At 42.5% G+C, this 22,382-nt stretch overlaps 1 protein-coding gene across 2 annotated transcripts in view; it reads left to right on the top strand.

Annotated features, from left to right (window-relative positions):
* TANC2 (tetratricopeptide repeat, ankyrin repeat and coiled-coil containing 2) overlaps positions 1–22,382 on the top strand; it is a 382,196-nt gene that overhangs the window by 254,100 nt on the left and 105,714 nt on the right. For both annotated transcript variants that reach the window (XM_081344806.1, XM_081344805.1), the window contains exons 9-10: positions 2,333–2,458; positions 19,830–20,111. In XM_081344806.1, the coding sequence (XP_081200932.1) occupies positions 2,333–2,458; positions 19,830–20,111 (408 nt within the window). The remainder of the gene's footprint in view (positions 1–2,332; positions 2,459–19,829; positions 20,112–22,382) is intronic.

The raw sequence follows: 22,382 nt of genomic DNA, 5'->3' as shown, positions 1-22,382 counted from the left end.
CTATTGTTTCCCCAGGAATCAGCTTATAGTTCAGTTTACAACAAAAACATCATGAACTAAAGGCCACCCTCCTTTCATTCTGTAAGTTTTGTAACATAGACAAAGCTGCAAGACAGTGACTGGCCTAAACCTTTCCTCAATGCCATTAACATTAAAAGTTACTGTTAAACAGTGCTTTTCAAAGTTTTTCTTTCATTACCCAAAGCTGCTTATCAGAAAAGTATTTTATATTGTTTATCAGAAAGTCCTCATTTAAATGACCCTATTATGATTGGATGATGGTTTTGTATGTCATTACCCAAAGAAAAATCACTATATTGAGAAATTTACTCAGGTTGGGAAGTGCTATGTTAGAGGTTAACAAAATTTTGAAATGATTTTTGGCACCTGCTCATTTAAACTTTTCTCTCATTATTTCAACATGGGAACATTGGATGAGTTTATGGAATCAGAAACTGAAATATAAATGGAAATTCTCTTTAGTTTTAGAGAAGCATGCTCAATTTTTCCATTAGGTAGCTCTCGTTAATGTAATTAATAGCATATTAATAATTGTTTATATATTGTTTAATACAAGTAATCTTTGACGTGATTACAGGTGGTACCAGAACTTTTATAGCTAGGAATGCAGCTGTTAAGTGACTTGTGCCCCATAGGCACCCTTGACACGAATGATGTAGAAGTGGCCTTGCCCACCCAATAGCCCATACTGACTCCAGCCACGCCCACTCAGTAGGCCGTGTCCACCCTGGCCACACCCACCCGGTCCCCCAAGGGCAACTGCAATGCTGATGTGGCTCTCAATGACACCACTGATTACAGAGAGACAGTGCTCTTTCTGTTTCATCCAAAGAAAGCCCTCTAAACAAGCAGGTGAAAGACTGGCTACACCTCTGTGGCCAGCCGTTAGCTGCTGACAACCCAAGAACAAAAGCTTCAATTAGCACATTGTAAAGAGCATGCTTGGAACTGGGTGAGAATATTGATCCTTTCTTTACTATTTCACAACTGAATTTCTTGGGAAGGGCTCCCAAGAAGCTAAAAACCTCCGGATGTGAACGGAAGTGGCATTTTAAATTTTTTATGGAGGACAGAAATACACAATACTAAAATGAAAGTTATACAAAGCTACAGTTTTGATAAATTTGAGAACTGAGGTAATTGTTAAGATTTTCTCTTTGAAAAAAAATCATTGAGGTGAAATATAAGAAAGTGGAGTATGACTATGTCAGCTCTTTCTAAAATCAACAATGATCTTTGTTTTATTAACATTCAAAACCAGGTTATTTTACTGCATCAGTCCACAAAAGCCTTCACCTCTTCCCTATAAGAATCTTCATTATCATCCTGGATAGGACCCACCACTGCCGTGTCATCTGCATACTTCACAAAATGATTCGTAGCAGACTTAGCACAGCAATCATGGGTCAACAGTATCAGACTCAAAACACAGTCCTGTGCGGAATCCGTACTCAAAAAGATGGAACTGGAAACTTTTCTTCCAACTCGAACAACATGGCCACTTATCCAACCTCCCATCTATATGCAGATTCATGACCATCTCAAATAAGGCCAATGGCCTTTGTATCATCTGCAAACGTCAGAACTTTTAACAGAGGGTTCTCTTGAAGTGAATTATTGGTAAACACAGAAAAGAGCAACAGACAGAGCACCCAGCCCTGAGGGGCATCTGTATTAACTACCAATTAGATGTGATTTTCCCTAGCCTCACCTGTTGCTTCCTATCTGTCAAAAAGCTGATTATCCAGCTACAAGTATGAGCAGGTATAATGAGCAAATACGTGCAGTGAGTGGTCATAAATCAAAGACTACCTGTACTGATGGAATGTAATCAGGGCTACAGTAAAATGTTATAGTAAGCATTAAATGTTACCTTTAAAATACTAAGCATATCTGAGCTTTGAAAAATGGAGCAAAAATGGAGCAAAATGTATTCAAATTTAGTTCCTATTTATTATCTATGTTAATGTTTTCTTTAATAAATTGGTATTTTTTTCTGGAGAAAGGTATTAAAACAGAATGTTTAAAATTTTTGATTTAAGATCACAAACAGTTAGCTTCCTTTTTTGCTTTTCTTCAGTTATTATTTGACTAGATTTTAATTCTCTGATTTTAAATATTTGTCTCAAATGAATATAAATGTTTTAAGCAAAATAAAGTGAGCCTGTAATTTACAAAATTTTACAAATACGAGTTGCATAATTAGAGCTATATTCAAAATAAAGGCAATATGTAGTATCAGATTTAAGAGGCTTAATTTATATTTTATATAATGTATTTATGAATATATCTGATTATTTTTTCTGGACAGCCACCAGCTCAGCCCACTTGGAAGATCTAGCTTACTTAGATGAACAGAGGCATGCTCCTCTGCGAACATCTCTCAGGATGCCTCGTCAGAGTATGGCTGGTACTCGCACACAACAGGATCTAAGAGGTAAAGATCATGTGATTCATGTATATTCGAGCTTTTATCAACTTCTTTACCAATACAGATTTTTTAAAAATTCTTTTTGAAAATACAGGTAACCCTTGAGCTTTGAGTGTTCGCTTAGTGCTTGTTCAAAGTTACGTGATAGGTGCCCCCTAGTGTTTATGAAAAACTCCCAAAATTATGAATGTTGTAGCACCACAGTAGGTGTTCACCCAATTCCACCACCCCCTGGTTCCCATAACTGCTTCCCCCTCCCATTATGCCACACCGGACTCACCTTGCAAAAATAATCTTTGCCACTGTTTTCCCTCTGCTGTTTTGAGGGAGAGGAGAGTCAATGGAAACTCCTGTGTATTGTAATATTGCACGAGTTCAGGCACCCATCCTCTTTTGCAGAGAATGGGTGTCTGAACTCTTGTGAGATCATGGACCTCAGAAACTTTGATATTTGGGGCAAAATGTGTTTGGGATACCTGTCTCCTGCTCCCCTTCTCAACTCCTTTCCGCCACTACCAGAACACTTTTTAACCAGAGGGAGACCTTGGGGAGATTGGAAGCTCCTTCTGACTGCATATGGAGTGTTTGGAAATGGAGCATTTCAAATCACCCCATTTGCAGCCAAACGGAGCTTCCAGCCTCCCCAAAGTCTCTGTATGGCTAAAAAGTGTTTGAGCACCTATGAGTGCTTTGAAACGCTCTGTTTCATTCCTTTTCAATTACCGTATATACTTGAGTATAAGCCGACTCGACTATAAGCCGAGACCCCCAATTTCACCCCCAAAAACTGGAAAAAGTTGTTGACTCGAGTATAAGCCGATCCGCCATTCTGCAAGCCTCTGCCGCCAGCAGAGGCTCGATCCGCCATTTTGCAAGCCTGAATACACAGGAATACCCTGTGTGGCCGCGGCTCTCGGGGAAGCCCTGGCTGTCCGCTTCCTCGCTCCACGCTGCCATTCGGGGCCCGCGCGTTCCCCGGGCAAATCGCGGCGCCCAGCAGGCGAGGAAACACGCCTGCTCCAGTCGCCCCCCCTTCCCTCAGGAGACGCGAAGCAAGTGACCGCCCGGAGCTTACCGAGGACTTGCTTCGGTGCTTCCAGGATCGCGTGCACCTCTCCCAAGCCGCCGCCGTCCGGAGACCTGCCGAAGTTTGGGGAGGTTTGGGGAGGTGCGCGCGCACCTCCCCAAACCTCCCCAAACGTCGGCAGGTCTCCGGACCTCTGCGCCCTGCCTGCCTGCTTCTTTCCGCAGCGGATAGAAGCAGGCAGGCAGGGCGCGGAGGAACGGAGACCCGGCGACGTTTGGGGAGGTTTGGGTGCCTCCCCAAACCTCCCCAAACGTCGCCGGGTCTCCGTTCCTCCGCGCCCTGCCTGCCTGCTTCTTTCCGCTGCGGAAAGAAGCAGGCAGGCAGGGCGCGGAGGAACGGAGACCTGCCGACGTTTGGGGAGGTTTGGGCGCCTCCCCAAACCTCCCCAAACGTCGCCGAATTTTTCAGCCCACTTTTTGGGCTGAAAAATTCCACTTCGGCTTATACTCCAGTCAACAAAAAAACTTACCGAGGACTTGTGCGCGGCCGAGGCTTTGGTGCTTCCGGGATCGCGCGCACCTCTCCCAAGCCACCGCGCGCGCACCTCCCCAAACCTCCCCAAACGTCGGCAGGTCTCCGGACCTCCGCGCCCTGCCGACGTTTGGGGAGGTTTGGGCGCCTCCCCAAACCTCCCCAAACGTCGGCAGGTCTCCGTTCCTCCGCGCCCTGCCTGCCTGCTTCTTTCCGCTGCGGAAAGAAGCAGGCAGGCAGGGCGCGGAGGAACGGAGACCTGCCGACGTTTGGGGAGGTTTGGGCGCCTCCCCAAACCTCCCCAAACGTCGCCGGGTCTCCGTTCCTCTGCGCCCTGCCTGCCTGCTTCTTTCCACAGCGGAAAGAAGCAGGCAGGCAGGGCGCGGAGGTCCGGAGACCTGCCGACGTTTGGGGAGGCGCCCAAACCTCCCCAAACGTCGGCAGGTCTCCGTTCCTCCGTGCCCTGCCTGCCTGCTTCTTTCCGCTGCGGAAAGAAGCAGGCAGGCAGGGTGCGGAGGTCCGGAGACCTGCCGATGTTTGGGGAGGTTTGGGGAGGTGCGCGCGCACCTCCCCAAACCTCCTCAAACTTCGGCAGGTCTCTGGACGGCGGTGGCTTGGGAGAGGTGCGCGCGATCCCGGAAGCACCAAAGCCTCGGCCGCGCACAAGTCCTCGGTAAGTTTTTTTGTTGACTGGAGTATAAGCCGAAGTGGAATTTTTCAGCCCAAAAAGTGGGCTGAAAAATTCGGCTTATACTCAAGTATCTACGGTACTAGCTCCATGGCCTTCCTTATCCTGAGATACCTCATGTGCACTTAACAAACTGTGCATTCGCCCACACATTCAATTAGCAAATGAGTGGGTGAAAGCAGGGAGTGATCTTGTTCAAGTTACGAGATTCACTCCCATGAATTCTTGAGTTGGGAATGGAATGGGCAGGCTCCATTACATTCGTAACTCAGGGACTACCTGTTTGCTCTTCCACTGTGTAGCAGCAATCTCTTCACCAAATCTGTCTTAATAAATACTGAAAATTGAATTTAGCATCCTTAATATAAAACATAACCACTATTATAGATCCACTGTCCAGGAGGCATTTGGGAAAGAAATGGGATTGAATTACGTCTAAGATATATGTGCCATATGGGAAAAGGAAGTTATGGGGTTTGTTCTTCTTTATATACATGATTTTAAATCCCATTACTTAGCAAATTGAAAGTGGTTCAGAGTCTTCAGATTAGAATGACAAGAAATGTGAGTAAATAAAAGCATAATAAATAGTAAGCAGTATACTGAAGTGGAGATAGTGAGGCTGAAGGGTGAAATGGAATCCTTCAGACTCTAACTCACAGCTTCTATGACTTTGTTTCCAATTTCCTTTGCTCCTTTCTGAGCTAGAGCTAAAACAGTGGTGGGATTCAAATATGTGAACAACTGGTTCTCTGCGTGGATGCTGCTTCTAGAAATCCATTCTGGGCCTGGGCAACAAAAATTAGCTACCAGTTCTGCCGAAGTGGGGTGAACCGGCTGAATCCCACCACTGAACTAAAAGAATGTAAAACCATGTTAGGGTTAGGACTAGGTTGGGGCAGTATTTTTTTTTAGAGACACAACTACTACTTGTTCTGAGATGAGAGAATATTCCTGTTCTGCAGGGAGATTTCTAGAAGAATTAATCCTTGGTAAGCCTTTCTAGTAGAGTAAGATTTTTATGATTTGTTGCAGTCAACCAGACTGGGTTTTGCAATTGACTGATGGTGAATTTGTCAGTACTGATGATGTTCAAGTGATGCTCCAGTTGTTTTGGGATTGCACCCAAGGCCCCTATTACTATTGGGTACTACCTTTGCTTGCTTTTGTCACAATCATTCTATTTCTTTGTATTTTGTTATCTTCTTCAGTTCTTTCTCTTCTATTTTGCTGGTTCCAGGTACTGCCATATCCACTATCCAGACATTTTTGTATTTTTCATCACCAATTGTTAAGGTTGGGGTAATATGTGGCAGGTCCATAGGTGGCACTTACTGTTTTTGTATGCATTTGTTCTTAAGACATGGTCTTGTGCAACCAGCCTTGATCTCTTTCTTCAACTTTCCTGCTTTTAGCCATTGCCAGGTCTTATTATCTACTTTCCCTGTTATTTTTTAATGTACTCGCCATGCAGTGCTTTGTCTTACCATGCCTCCATTCTGTTCTTCATTTGGTCTTTCTTGTGGGCCAGTTTGGTCTCCCCAGTAGTCAGTAAGCCTTCCTAGTATACTAACTTCAATGTATCTTCTTCACTGTTCTATCAGATATTCTTCCTAAGCACTTTTTTTATCTTCAGCTATCTGATTTACTTGCAACATTCCACACCCACCTATTCGCCTTGGTAGGTAGAAACTGTCACTATTGCTACAAGGATGAAGGGCATGATTCATTGTCATTATTTTTCTGGTCTTCCTATCAATTGCTTTTAGTTCAGCTTGAGTCCATTCCACTATTTCAACTGTAAGTTTAATGACTGGAATTGCCCAGGTGTTGATCGCCTTGATGGTATTGCCTCCATTGAGTTTGGACTTCAAAATCTTCTTCACTTTCTTGATGCATTCACCTCTAATCTTTTTCTTGACTTCAGTGTACTTGATCTTGTCAGCTAAGCTGACAGGTATTTGTAGTAACCATCTTCATCCAGACTCTTAATGTTATTTTCATGGGGCATCTGGTGGGCTTCATGACAGTTCTTCTTTCCTCCTTTCAGGACCTGTGCGAATGACCTTGCTTCCCACAGGATCACTCTGTATTTAGTCTAGCAATCCTTTTGGTTTCTTCCACCCCTTCCTCCCAACCTGTGTGGCAACTGAGAACAACAAAATGATCCTTCAGCCAGGATCATTTCAGAAGTTGACAGTTGGACTCCCCTAAGGAGAAAGAAGTTCCTGGAAAATAATCATAGATACCGTACATATTAATGTTTTACTAATTTTCTACTCTATTGCCTGGAGTTTCCCTAGGCTTTTGGGGGTGTCTATCATGAAATTTCTGTATTGATCTATCAGCCTTTACATCTCTACTCCTTACCCAGGTAGCCTCTGACAAAGGATAATCTTTCTATTGAACTACTAGGTACTGTAATTTCCCTTTATATAATCTAGAATTGAGAATCCATTTTATTTCATAATGGATATCACCCTCAGTCATAATAGGACCTGGAGCTATTCAGGGTACTGGCTTCAACGTCGATTCTATAACTGGTTTCAACAAACTGCAATGAAAAACAGGATTATCTTCTCCAACAGTCATGGGAGTTTTAGCTCCACTATGACGGGGTTTATGGTTTTTACAATGGGGAAAGGACCAATGAATTTAGGTCCCAGTTTTTTACATGGCAGTTTTAATCTTAGGTATTTGGTTGAGAGATAGAGTTTCGCTCTTATATGAAATGGTTTCTGGGTGGACCGCCTCTTATCTGCTTGCTCTTTTTGAATCTTAGTTGCTTTGGCTAAGGCACGTTTCACGTTTGCCCACGTTGCAAGCTTGCCCACTTGGTCAATTTTTGTGAGCAGGGGGGTTCTTAGGCATATTCAGGCATGGGAACAAATTCCCTGCCAGGAGTATTTTAAAAGGAGTAAGTCCAGTACTGATGTGTACAGTATTGTTGTATGCCACTTCAGCAAAAGGCAGAGGTTTGCCCAGTTAGTTTGCGGATAGTTAACATAGCATCTCAGGTATTGTTCCATCATTGCATTCGCTCATTCAACAACTCCATATTTGCATGAAAAGATGAGGTGAGTCTCTGGGTGGATCCGATCACAGCTCCATTCATACACGGAAAAGCTGAGCTGAGTCCCTGGGTAGATCTGATCAGTTTCACAAACTCCCTCCAGAATTTTGCTGTGAACTGACCTCCTCGGTCTAATATAATTCTTCTTGGTGCCCCGTGGAGTCAGTAGATATGTTTTAAATGTAGCTTTGCCAGTTTCTGGGTGGAAGGGAGACCCGAACAGGCTATAAAATGAGCCTGCTTTGAGAAAAGGTCAATAACAGTCCAAATTACTGTATTTCCACTATTTTCAGGGAACTCTACAATGAAGTCCATTGCGATTTCCTCCCATGGCTGGGATGGATCTTCTACATATTGTAACAGCCCAGGAGGGTCCCGAAGTCTTCTTTTCTTAGCTTCACAGATTACACAGCTCATAACATAGCTTTCAATGTCCTTTTTCATCCCTGGCCTTACCAATTATAAAGTCTTTAAAAACCCAAAGTGACCGGCTTGCTTGGCATCATGTCTGTTGCAGGGCTTGGATCCTGAGCGTGCTAGGAGGATATGCCTTCATCTCTATATGTCAACGTTTGTCTGTTGTCTCTGAACCAGGGGTCAGCTTTCAGTTCGGCTTTAATTTTCTGGGTCAAGCTGATGTCAGGACTGGTGGATTGCTTTCACATTTTGGTGTCTAATGGTCACTTGACAGTCCTTTTGTGGTGAAGGAATGATAATATTGACCACTTCATCGCGATTGTTCTTGTACTGTGGCATTCTGGATAAGGTGTCAGCTAGGAAATTCTTTCCTCCAGGAATGTACTTTAAAGAGAAGTTAAAACAGTTGAAATATTGTGCCCATTGAAACTGCTTGGGAGATAATTTCCACAGGGTTCTAAGTGCCTCAAGGTTTTTATGGTCAGTCAACACTTCAGATGGTATCTTATTCCCCTCTAGGAAATGATGCCAGGTTAGCAATGCCCATAGAACAGCAAACACTTCCTTCTCTTATACAGCCCATTGCCGCTCTGTATTGGTGAGTTTTCTGGAAGTGTATGTGCATGGTTGTAGATCTCCCTTGCTGTTTTTTTGAAGAAGAATTGCACCCACCACAAGAACACTAGCATCTGCTTGGATGATAAACTGTTCCTCAAGGTTAGGGTGTTTGAGGACTGGCTCTCCTGCGAACAACCTTTTAAGTTGTTTGAAAGCTGCTTGGTATTCCACAGTTCATCTTAAAGGTTGATGAAGTTTTGTCCCCCCTTTGCCCTTTTTAACGGTTCAATAATTGGTAGGGCTATTTTTGCAACTAAATCATATCCCTGGTGACAAATAGATTTAAGGAATTAGATCTGATAGACAGAGTGCCTGAAGAACTTGGATGGAGGTTTGCAAAATTGTACAAGAGGTAGCAACTAAAACCATCCGAAAGAAAAAGAAATGCAAGAAAGCAAAATGGCTGTCTGAGGAAGCTTTGCAATAGCTGAGGAAAGAAGGGAAGCGAAAGGCAAGGGAGAAAAAGAAAGATATTTCCAAATGAGTGCAGAATTCCAAAGAATAGCTACAAGAGATAAGAATGCCTTCTTAAATGAACAGTGCAAGGAAATAGAAGAAAACAATAGAATAGGGAGAACCAGAGATCTCTTCAAGAAAATTGGAGAGATGAAGGGAACGTTTCGTGCAAAAATGGGCATGATAAAGGACCAAAATGGCAGGGACCTAACAGAGGCAGAAGAGATTAAGAAGAGATGGCAAAATTACACAGAAGAACTATACAAAAATGAACTTAATGTCCCTGATAACCAGAGTGAGGTGGTCACTGACCTCGAGCCAGACATCCTAGAAGGTGAAGTGAAGTGGGCCTTAGGAAAGCTGAGCAACAACAAAGCTAGTGGAGGTGACAGTATTCCAGCTGAGCTATTCAAAATCTTAAAAGACAATGCAGTAAAAGTGCTACACTCAATTTGCCAGCAAATTTAGAAAACTCAACAGGATTGGAAAAGATCAGTTTACATTCCAATTCCAAAGAAAGGCAGTGCTAGTAAAGTTATGGTTAAAATCCTACAAGCTAGACTCCAGCAGTATGTGGATCGAGAACTACCAGAAGTACAGGCAGAATTTCAAAGAAGCAGAGGAACTGCCAACATACGCTGGATCATGGAGAAAGCTAGGGAGTTCCAGAAAAACATCTACTTCTGCTTCATTGACTATGCTAAAGCCTTTGATTGTGTGGATCACAACAAACTGTGGCAAGTTCTTAAAGAGATGGTAGTACCAGACCATCTTATTTGTCTCTTGAGAAACCTATATGCGGGTCAAGAAGCAACAGTGAGAATTGGACACAGAACCACTGTCCGGCAAGGCTGTATACTGTTGCCCTGCCTATTTAACTTATATGTAGAGCACATCATGAGAAAGGCAGGGCTAGATGAATCAAAAGTTGGAATTAAGATTGCCGGGAGAAATATCGACAACCTAAGATATGCAGATGATACCACTCTAATGGCAGAAAGTGAAGAGAAACTAAAGAGCCTCTTGTTGCGGATGAAGAAGGAGAGTGTAAAAGTTGGCTTGAAACTTAACATTAAGAAAACCAAGATCATGGCATCCTGCCCTCTCAATTCCTGGCAAATAGATGGGGAAGAAATGTAGGTAGTGACAGATTTTATTTTCCTGGGTTCTAAGATCACCGCAGACGGGGACTGCAGCCAAGAAATTAAAAGACGCTTGCTCCTGGGGAGGAAAGCCATGGCAAATCTAGACAGCACACTAAAAGCAGAGACATCACCTGTCAACAAAAGTGTGTATAGTCAAAGCCATGGTTTTCCCAGTTGCAATGTATGGCTGTGAAAGTTGGACCATAAGAAAGGCTGAGTGCCAAAGAATTGAGGCCTTTGAACTATAGTGCTGGGGAAGACTCCTGCGAGTCCCTTGGATTGCAAGGTGATCAAACCGATCAGTCCTAGAGGAGATCAACCCTGACTGCTCTTTAGAAGGCCAGATCCTGAAGTTCAAACTCAAATACTTTGGCCACCTAATGAGAAGGAAGGACACACTGGAGAAGAACCTAATGCTGGGAAAGATTGAGGGCAATAGAAGAAGGGGACGACAGAGAATGTGGTGGCTGGATGGAGTCACTGAAGCAGTAGGCGTGAGCTTAAATGGACTCCAGAAGATGGTAGAGGACAGGAAGGCCTGGAGGAATGTTGTCCATGGGGTCATGATGGGTCAGACACGACTTCGCAACTAACAACAACATTTTTGCAAGAGAGGGGATAAATTGCCAGTAAAAGTTAGCAAATCCCAAAAAGCTCTGTAGTTGTTTTTGAGTCTGAGGAGGTTGCCATTCCAGAAAGGCTTTAACTTTCTCTGGGCCCATCTCCACCCCGTTGTTTGAGATTCAGTACCCTAGGAAGTCCAGGTGGGTTTGGTGGAACTCATATTTAGATAGTTTAGTGTAAAGGTTTGCCTTTAATAATTTTTTTGAGCACTTCGCAATCCAATTTGACACGTTCCTCTATCGTTTCTGTAAAGATGAGGATGTCTAAGGTAATCTAAGACACCTTTGTATAGGTCAGACATGTCAAACACAAGGCCCGGGGGCTGGATCCGGTCCATGAAGTGGTTTCATGTGGCCCGCGAAGCCATCCTGGAAACAGTGAGGGAACGGCCTCCACTGCCTTGGCCCTGGCCCAGAGACCCTCCTTCTGCCAGAGACCCTCAGATCTGTCCCACTCCTGCCCAGGCCCCCATAGGCACCCTTGATGCGAATGATGTAGAGCTGGCCACGCCCACCCAGTAGGCCATACACACTCTAGCCACGCCCACCCAGTAGGCCATGCCCACCCAGGCCACACCCACCCGGCCCCCTGAGGGCAACCGCAATGCTGATGCAGCCCTCAATGAAATTGAGTTTGACACCCCTGGTATAGGTGTTCAAGTAACATCTCATTTATCAATTGCATAAACATGTCAGGAGCCTCCTGGAGGCCAAATGACCTCACGTTGAATTGGAAACTCCCCAGCGGGCAATTAAAGGTGGTTTTCCATTCATCTCCTTCCTTAATTCTTACTTGGTAGTAAGCTTCCCACAGGTCCAGCTTAGTGAAAATGTTTCCCTTAGCCAGGTGAGCTAACATGTCTTTCATAAGGGGGAGTGGATACATGTTTTCCATGCTGATAGCGTTTAAGCCTTTCAACACAATCTCAATGTTCCCTCTTTCTTCTCTTTGAATAGCACAGGGGCAGCCACCCATGATTTAGCTGGCTGGATGAAACCCCTAGCCAAGTTTTTGTCAATGTATTCTCTTAGTTCGTTCATCTCCCTGGGGGTCATGGATTACATTTTTGGCTTAGGGAGTTTTGCTTCTGGCAAGATCTCAGTGGCTCACTGAGGGGGAAGTACATCACACTCCTCCTCACTGAACACCTCAGCCAGATCTCGGTATTCCTTGGGAATGAGTTGGATCCCTGATAATTGCTCTGATGTGACTTTTAAAGGCTCATTTGGCCCATTTTCTAATTCAGTGGAGTTGGCTTTCCTCTCCTGACCATTATGAGTAGGAGGAAGAGGGCCCCGTTCCTAGTCTCATGGTTCTTACCTCGTCTTCCCGCAATATGGTAGGGCGTCACTTATCAAGCCAGCCCAGCCCCACAATTATGGTTTCGTTCACAAACCAGATAATTTCCCAATATTGTCCCATTTCCAGTTGCACCGGTTCATTTAGGTGCATTGCAGGTGATCCTCCAATTAAAGGCCCATTGATCTGCTCAGACTTCATTGTTTGACTCGGATACCCACTTTAAGCAGGTTGGGAGATTGATAGGTATTGGGTGCAGCTTGAATCTATTAGGACTTCTATTTCTGCCTGGACCCCGTTTTTAGGCACTATGAGTTTAAGAGGAATGGCAAAGGGAGCTTTGGCTTGACTTACTATTGGATCATTCTTGCCTTCGTCATCGCTGTCATAGGAGGCTGGTAGTTGATTGCATTCAACCGGAGTTCTCTCACCTGTGTGTGGGGGGGAGGAGATCTCAATGGCTTAGTTCTGATGTACACAGCTTAATTTCTCTCAACCTCTCTTTTGAGGCTTCCTCAGCTTAGTTGTGGTGGTAGGGGTGCTTTTCAGCTGGAGAGCCAGCACTAGGCATTCAGCAACTCGATGTCCTTTTTGGCAGCACCTGAAGCATTTGATAGGAGGGCCAATAGGAGCTCTGGGAGAGCTGGCTACTAAAGCTGATTCTAAACGTCTGAACTGGCACCTTTCCTAGCTTCACCTTGGCTTCATTTTGGGAACGCTGGGCTTCTTGTAGCACTTAAGTTCAATATCCAATATCACTGCCATCCAGTACCACTTGCAGATTTGCTCAGGAATTCCCCTGTAGGTGCATGTCTGAAACAGGTCATAGTCCAAGCCTTCCTTAAGGCAATGGATTTGCAATCGCTCCGGCCACTGTCTTATTCTGCCTGCAACCCTTCGGAACTGTTGAACAAACTCCTTTGCTGTTAGTCAGCCTCTCCATGTTAGGTTGCATATCTCCACTTTGACTTGCAGAGCCTGGGACTTGTCTTCAAAGTAGACCACAACCTACTACTTGATAAGAAAAAAAAATGTGGGTTAGACAGCATCACGACCAGATGGATTCGTAACTAGCTGTTCTGTCCCAGCCTTCGTGAGTCCTTGTTGTGCTCACAAGGAGAAACCCCTCTTCCAAGAAACAGGCAGGAACCACAAGAAAAACCAATCCCTTTTATTCTCACCTGAGTCAATGTCCAAGGCAAACAAACACAATCCACAGAACCTTGATCCTCAACACGAACGGTTGCCTTCAGCAACCAGCACCTCCCACACCTTCTCTTTTATAATTCAGGCAAGGCGTGGCTTCCTTTGCCTTTGGAGCCACCCCATTGCATTCCTCTGTCCCACTCGCTTCTCCTGCCTGCACATTCGTGCATCCAGGATTTGTCTCAGCTGTTCTTCATCACTGTCCAACTCCCAGCACAGCTGTGTCTCAGCCCGAGCATGATTAGAGGGGCCAGGCTCCTTGTCTGACTGTAAGTCTTGGAGCTCCTTAGAGCCTTCCTCTGACTCTAATGTCACTCCAAGCCCCTCCTCCTCATCTGAGTCCTCAGACTCAGCTGCCAGATCCACTGGCTAGCGAGAAATCATAACGTTGGCTGACCAGCCATACTCAGCATGCGGTCCTCAATGGAACTGTATCTACATGGAGGGAAGTGTGCAGTGGGGTGCCCCAGGGCTCTGTTCTGGGCCCAGTGCTCTTCAACATCTTCATCAATGATTTGGATGAGGGGATAGATGGGGAACTCATCAGATTTGCAGACGACAACAAGCTGGCAGGAATAGCCAACATTCCAGAAGATAGGCTTAAGATACAGAAGGATCTTGACAGACTTGAACATTGGACGCTATCTAACAAAATGAAATTCAATGGTGAAAAAAGTAAGGTTCTACATTTAGGCAAGAAAAAACAAGTGCACAGGTATAGTATAGGTGATACCTTGCTCAATAATAGCAACTGTGAGAGGGATCTCGGAGTCCTAGTGGACAATCACTTAAATATGAGCCAGCAGTGTGCTGCAGCTGCCAAAAAAGCCAACACACTGCTAGGCTGCATTAACAGAGGGAGAGAAACAAGATCATGTGAATACCACTTTACAATGCCTTGGTAAGGCCACACTTGCAATATTGCATCCAGTTTTGGTCACCACGATGTTGAGACTCAAGAGTACAGAGAAGAGGAACAAAGATGATTAGGGGACTAGAGGCTAAAACATATAAAGAACAGTTGTTGTAATTGGGTATCAAGCTATTCTCCAAAGTACCTGAAGGCAAGACAAGAAGCAACGGATGGAAAGTAACCAAAGAGAGAAGCAACATAGAACTAAGGAGACATTTTTTGACAGTTAGAACAATTAATCAGTGGAGCAACCTGCCTCCAGAAGCTGTGAATGCTCCAACACTGGAAGTTTTTAAGAACAGACTGGACAGCCATTTGTCTGAAATGGTATAGGGTTTCTGGCCTGAGCAGGGGGTTGGACTAGATGACTTCCAAGGTCCCTTCCAATATCATCATTAGATAATAATAATAATAATAATAATAATAATAATAATAATAATAATAATAATAACAACAACAACAACAACAACAACAACAACAACAATAATAATAATAATAATAATAATAATAATAATAATAATAATAATAATAATAATAATAATAATAATATCATCTGGCACTTAGTTCTTCCAGAAAAAGATCTGTGTTCCCTAGTTCTGGTGCATCCTCATTGTGAAGACTGGTCATTCACTCTGCAGCCTCCCCTTCTAGGTTAGCTACCCATCATCCTCTCATCAGGGTAGGCAGGAGCATAGCGGTCTAGATGAACCCACACCTGGTTCATGAAAAAGACAGCTTATCTGGATCCCTGTCAAGTGTGGTTCTGATTGGCAGTGGGTCTGCACGGGGTGGAGGTGCCAACCATGGCGCTAGTACTGGGGCCGTGACTGAGTTTGCGCTCATCTCTGGAATCCTCTTGACTGCCCTACTGGGCTTGTGGCTTGCTGTTGGTTCCAAGGCTTCGTCTGGGACCTGGGCTCTATGCTGCTGCTGGTCTGGGTGGTGGACAAGCCGCATTGGGTCATGATGACTGGACTTGGGCTCCAACGTGCGAGGAGCAGTTGACTCGTCCTAACTTAGGCTCCAGCTGACACCTCATACCTCGCAATTAGGGTCACTTCTCTGATTTACATTCGGTCGAACTTCTCCTTCAGTCTTTCAACCGAGTGCCCATAAACTGCTATCAGGTATTTCCATTCCCCTGACTCATCCCATCCCGCTGGTATTCAAACCCAAACTTCTGGCAGAGCTTCCAATATATGATTTTGGCAACAGATCATGTAGTTAATCACTCTGTGAGATTTTGCTGCAGCCACTGATAAGGTGATCCACTGTTTAATCTTTCTCATTCCATAAGCAAATTTGCTGTTGTTACTGACGTTGAATTTTTGCTTTCATGGAATTGGTCTGCAAAGCTTGTTGGGCAGCCAAAATGAAGCCTTCAATTTCTTTTTTGAGCACCCCTGATCTCAACCAGCTGCCTGTTAGCTTTGTATCTACCTTTCCTTCAGTGTCCTTCAGGTATTAACTGTTTATAGGCTTCTTTTTCCAGTTAGAAACTCAATGCTGAATTGTTTCTTTTGATATTCTGCTTTCAATCTTGTTGTTTTCAAGAGGTTTCCCTTGTTCACCTACTTCAGTAGAGAATCTTTTGCTTTTTTAATGTAGTCATTTAAAGCGTGTTTTTCCTCTTCCACATTTTGTTTTACCAGTAAGAATTATCTGCCACCCTGAGATCTTTATCATCATCATCATCATCAAGTATTGCATTCATGTTTTATTGACTTTTAATGTTTGTAAGTTGCCCAATTTCCTCTAGGTGAGATTGGCGGACAAAGTTCAAACAAACAAATCAATAAACAAATAAAACAGTTCACATATATTTTAAACTATAGAAATAGTCTTGAACAAGCATAACCAAGATTACAGCTTAGCACAACTATGTAATCCTTAGTCAAAATTCTTTTCTGTCTCTCTTGTAGAGCAGAATGTCTTGTCTTTTTTTCTTAAACAACTCCATCTACTGTGTTGCAAATCAGTAGTCCTAGTCTAAACTCTAAACTCTTAGTCCCTTTTACATCAATAACTTATTTCTAGCTATCTATATTTATATGCCACTCCAATTGACAAGTGATTCTAAGTGATTTACATATCCTTTGATAATATGGTAAAAAGTTATGTGCATTTGCCGCAGCCCTGATCAACCCCCAACATGTGCACATGCATGCGTGCGTGCACACACACACACACACACACACACTCCAGGTTCTCTTGTCTCATCCATGTATGGTTTGTTCCAGAAGCAGATTTATGATTAGATGGTTCTACTTCCACATCATTGTTAATTGGAATGATGTCCAAGCTGGCATGACTCTCCTCATTCATGTCACTTTCATATTTTCAGGTAGGCAGGTGAAGCACTAGGGAATTTTTCTTTGCTGAAGGACCCCTATTGGTAAGGTCAGGAAGAAGGAGTAAGAGAAACTGGAGAAGTACCAGGGCTTAAAGAAGCAACTGGAGAGAATGGGGAACATAAAGACCAAAGTGTTCCCAGTGATGGTGGAAGCACTTGGAGCTGTGAATGTTAAGCTGGAAGATTGGATTCAACAGATCCCAGGAACAATATTAGAGCTGTGTGCCCAAAAGAGCGCAACACAGAACCATCAGTTTCCTAGACTTCTGATAAGAGACCCAAGACTGAGATGCATATCATCCATAAGGGTGAGAAGGGATTTATATATAAAAACATTACACTAGTAATAATCAATACAAATAAAGAAGTTACTTCTAATCTTTATCACAAATTTGGTAGCTATTCATCCCCTGTAAAGTTACAAACATATCTGTTCTCTCCATAACTCATTCCTTATCCATAAGCAAATCAACTTTTAAACTCTGAGATTATCAAAGCATCTGTAATGGGTTGCCAGAGTTTCATACAAGCATGTCTTATTTTAATCTTGATGAAATAAACCAACTTCATATTCTGTCTTGCTCAAAATCTTAATATAGTTGTAGGATTTGCTTTCCTTCAATTCTTCTTTGCTCCATCAAATAGGCTTCTCTGAGGCTTTAAAAAACTTTTTGGTAAATTTGATAAAAACATTATCCAGTCCATTATTTTCATTTCCTCTTTAATTTTTAAAACTTCAGTCATCTTCTTTGGTATATACACTAAAACATCTGGTTTATTCTCTTGGTCTACCACCCGTATTCCTACTATAAATACCTTCTCTATCTCATAATCTACAACTTTTTGTCTGGTATTTCTGGTTTCACTAATTCTGTATCAAACAAGATTTGTTTCACATCTTTGATTTCTTCATTAACATCCTTTAAACATAGTCTATCCACAGAAACAGACATCATTACTATTCTTACTGATATTCTGGCTACTGCTTCATTCTCCTAATATTTCCTTTAACATTATGTTGTTTTGTGAAATTTTGTAATCACAATCCTAATCAAAACCAAAGGCAGTTCTTTTTTTCTTTTTGCCTTCTATAGCACTTGCCCAACTCAAGGGCTATCTGAATGATTTTATCCTCTAGATATCTGACAGATTAGCTGCATCAACCCAATATCTGTTCCTATGGCCCCTCTCTTGTTAAAAGGGTTTATATTACTTTAAACAGGGCTCTGGATTAGAAGACAGACTAAAGATGCATTATAATATTCCCTTTTTATTGCTCTTCACTAAGTAAGCTGTTATCCATGTTCAGTCAAATTTTATTCCTTACCTTTAGTCTGTCACTTTAGACATTTTCTGTGTTGCATACAGTAATCTCTGGCTTACTCAGTAAATGAAGGATTCCCCCTGGATCATAGGGAGAAGCTGCTCAGGTGCAATTCTATCTAAGGTTCCTGGAGCTAACTAAGATCTCAGCAGAACTCCTCATCAAAATCTTAGGAAAAGCCATTGAAAATAGATGGAATTTATTTATTATTTATTTAATATGCTGCCCATTTCACTACCAGACAACTTACGTGACTTACCACATAATAAACATAAAACAGAAAAATAATAAATATTACATTGCAATTAGCATAAAATTAACTAAAATAGGAGCTAGTATACAGTGGGGTGGAAGTGGAATCCTCTATCTTCTATTCATATTACAAAGAAATATGTGATAAGGGGATCAATCTCTGTTCATCTTTGGTGAGATGCTTTTTGAAAGATCATATACTTAAATTTATTGTACAGATATGTTTGTGGGACTGATCTTGACTAATAAATGGCTGTCAGCCTATTCCCTAAATGTCTGTCCTTTTTTCCCTTCCTCTTTAACAGTATAATGGAAATATGATGTGTCAGTAATGTAGGAAAGAATACTGGAATGAAAAGGGATGAATAAGTTGATGTTTACATGGGTTCTAAGTACATAGAGTGGCTTACAAGACCTTACTTAATTTCATCACTTGACCATTCATTGTCTTCAGTGTGCCTTTGCATTTCTTCTTACTGCATTTTTAGTTAGTAATGATGAGTCTGGGAGGATAAAATAATATTCTTCCCAGCTTTCATTATAAACATTAGTCAAGTTACAAACGGGCATTATTTAGAACATTAGCTATTTATATTTAGTTAAATTGTAATTGAGAATCTTTTGTTTAGTATTAGTAAACAATATTGTGAATTATCAAATAATAAAATGAATAAAAGTTCCCTAATGCAAAGAAGGAACATGCCTTACATTTTCTATTAATTATTTTCTTTTAAAAAAAGACTGGGGTTTTGCCTACAATTAATTCCTACTGTTTTTAAGAAATGTGTTGAATGATTCAATGTATTGAAACTCTTGTAAGACCTATTGCATGTTAAACTCTAAAATAAGTGGAAAGCTGCAGCAAGAACAAATTTATTCATGTGCTGATTTTTAGTATTGAAGTATTTCTGCATTATAAATTTACAAACCTATATTAGGGAAATTTCCACATTCCCACTTTTAAATTCTCTGATTGAAAAAAGATGAAATAAGAAACTTGAAGGACTAAAGCAATATTTTCAAAATGTATATTTTTAGCCTTCTTTCATTTTCTGATTTTTCTACATCTAAATAGAACAGCATTATCATAGTTAGTAAAACTGATTGATAGTAATAGAACTGATTTATTGTATGCCATCAAGTCAGTATTAGCTCTCAGGGCCCACATAGGCTTTCTCTAGGAATATGCATTTGAAAATTATATTGATGTCCTGATGTCCAGGAAAGGAAAGTTTATATGTCTATGGAGATTCTCAGTCAGCGAAGTCATAGTTGTCTTAAAAGTGCTTTTTCAAAAGGCTGCTGTTTTCCTTGAGGAAGAAGAAAAACATTTTTGTTCTTCTTCAAGAAAAAATAAAACAGCCCAATTTCCTTTGTAGACAAGAAGCTTTTTACTTCCCTAGCTAGTAACCTGTTGTGGAATGCTGAATGTCTTCTTTATTCCTTTGCAGTTCGTTTTGCACCTTATAGACCTCCTGACATCTCTTTGAAACCACTGCTCTTTGAGGTACCTAGCATCACCACAGAGTCCGTGTTTGTTGGCCGGGATTGGGTGTTCCAGGAGATTGATATGCATTTACAGAGTACTGATGCCAATGTGAACAGAGGCGTGGTGATAGTTGGAAATATTGGCTTTGGCAAGACAGCAATCATTTCTAGGCTGGTTGCACTGAGCTGTCATGGCACACGTATGAGGCAGATTGCTTCGGACAGCCCCCATGCATCCCCAAAACGTAAGTGAACCATTACTCCTATATAAAAATTGCATATTATATGAAAAAAGTATTCTTACACAAAAAATTGGGACAATAATACTTGAAAATGTAAAAAAACAATCCTATGTATCAGAACTATTCATTTTCCAGTTCTCTACTATGTGAACTTCATATTCAAAGGTGCTTCTTTTCAGTAAATATTTCAACTTTAGTTTTATTGCAGTGCAAATTGAAATATGTTTGTGTGTAACAGTCTATGGCTGTGCATGGTTGGTAAATTAATTGAAACACATTGTATAAGTACCAAGCGTATACAATGAGGATAAATTCAAGGAATTCATAGTAGCTAACCCTAAATCCAGAGTTGTCCTTTCAAAGGAATACTGTGTGAAAAATCCAAGCCTTAGGACAGCGGTCCCAACCGCTTTGCAGCCTGGTAGGAGGGGGGAGAGGGAAACTGGCCCGTACAAGCATTGGGTGTGTACATGCGCACATGCCACTCTGCCATGCATGCAAGTCAAGCTGTGCACATGCCCCAGCCTGCCGCTCATGTGGCCCACTTCCAAATCTCCCACAGCCCTGGTAGTGGGCTGCAGCCCGAGGGACCTTGCCTTAGGAGACTTCTTAAGTTATATGAAATAGCCAAGAATGTAAGTCAGTAAGATGGTGGAGGTTAATGCTGCATGATCTTGGCAGTATGGCTGGATTACTTTTTATTTTAATATCTTTAGTCAAATCTGGATTGAATTGTATTGGATTTGGATTCAGCTTTTTAGCTGTTTTAGGACTGTATGCTACAAGCTACTCTGGCCACTTCACCAGTTACTCTGGCTGCATTTGTTGCATTGTCAGGCCCATGAGCCAAGTGTTGAAGCTGCTGGGAGACAGGTGTGCTGGGTGGGTTTTGAAACTGGGCTGACCAATTCTGAGATTGGAGAGTAGGCTGGAGGGGGTCAGAGATCAAAGGAATGGGTTGGAGTAAGAAGTAATGGCCATGTTTTGGACTGAGCATTGATCACATTAGAAGGTTGGATTGTATCCTGGACATGCTGGTATGACAGGTTGCTGAGTGAGCCACCTGGAGGAGAGGCTAGAGAAACAGGCCACCTTTTGGATTTCATAAGATTTTCCAGCTGGGAGGCCAAACAGGTCTTGGACTTTTGGAATAATAGTGTGGGTAGTGAGGAAGAGCATCAGAATGGCAGTCTGCTGTGGACCCTTACCCCAACTGAATCTATCCCTTTGTCATATCTTGTTTTCTAATTCTGGCTGCTAGTTAGATGCCTCTGATGATTGTTGCATGTTTCCTCCCTTATTAGTTGGGTAAAGTGAGTGGGAAGGAAACAATAACCAGGAAGTGGGAGCAGTTGGGGTAAACTTCCTGTGGTGGGTAGGTGTGGGTGGGTGGTGAGGAAGATAGGTTGCTGGGTAACCTAATGCTGCCTTAGTGTGCCTGGCTTCCCCTCTCTAGAATGGATGTAATTGACTGCTATGGAAGGTCCTGCATCTTAAGAGTAGCGGGGCCTGGAGGGGAAGATAGTGTAGCCTTCAGGGTGAAGGTTTGGGGCAACAGTATTAAGGTGGTACAGGCATGAGGAGATATTGTGGGATACAAAGAGTGGGCCACTTCTGGGGAATATATTTTATACCAGTTCCACATTTCAGCTTGTTGGTCTCAGCCTCAGAACCCACACAACAGACCTGTGAAGAGACCATGCAGGCAGGGGAAAGCAGCTTCAAAGAGCCCGTGAAAGAGGCACTTGCAGCAGAAGATGCCGCCCTTGAATGTAGCAGAGTTCTTGACCTCTGTTACAGATTCTTCACAGTTCCAGGTTTAGAATGTTTTCTAAGCCAGAAGAAACCTCCCTGGGAAAGGGAAGGCTTTGGAAATCAACCCTTTAGTTCCCCTGAATAGCTGGACGCTCGCAGGCTGCTTCTTGGAAGATAATTGGGTGAGTCCCTTGCTGGGGTGGGACAACCAAACAAGTTCACTATGGAAGAACCAGCCGTATATAATGGACAATAACGGACCACTTCTTAGGCACCAGTGGTTTTTTTTGCATATTTACCTTTCATGCTGAAAGAGGCTTTCTCCAGTTGCGGCTTGCTATTTCCTTTTTGTGGAATTATCATTTTTGAAGCTTTGTGACTTTAAGATGGCAAGGAGGGAGGTGTTGATTTAGCCAAGCCAAAATAAAGAAGCTGGAAATTACTAGAAACCAAAGCATTGCAGAAACTATTTTTGAAACTTTTGAACTTAAACTTTCTAGAGGATTTTATATTGCTAGC

This window comes from Vipera berus (genome assembly GCF_964194415.1).
Source record: "Vipera berus genome assembly, chromosome: Z".
NCBI lineage: Eukaryota > Metazoa > Chordata > Lepidosauria > Squamata > Viperidae > Vipera > Vipera berus.
Note: the sequence above shows the minus strand (reverse complement) of the source record. Positions and strands in the feature narration are given on the sequence as shown.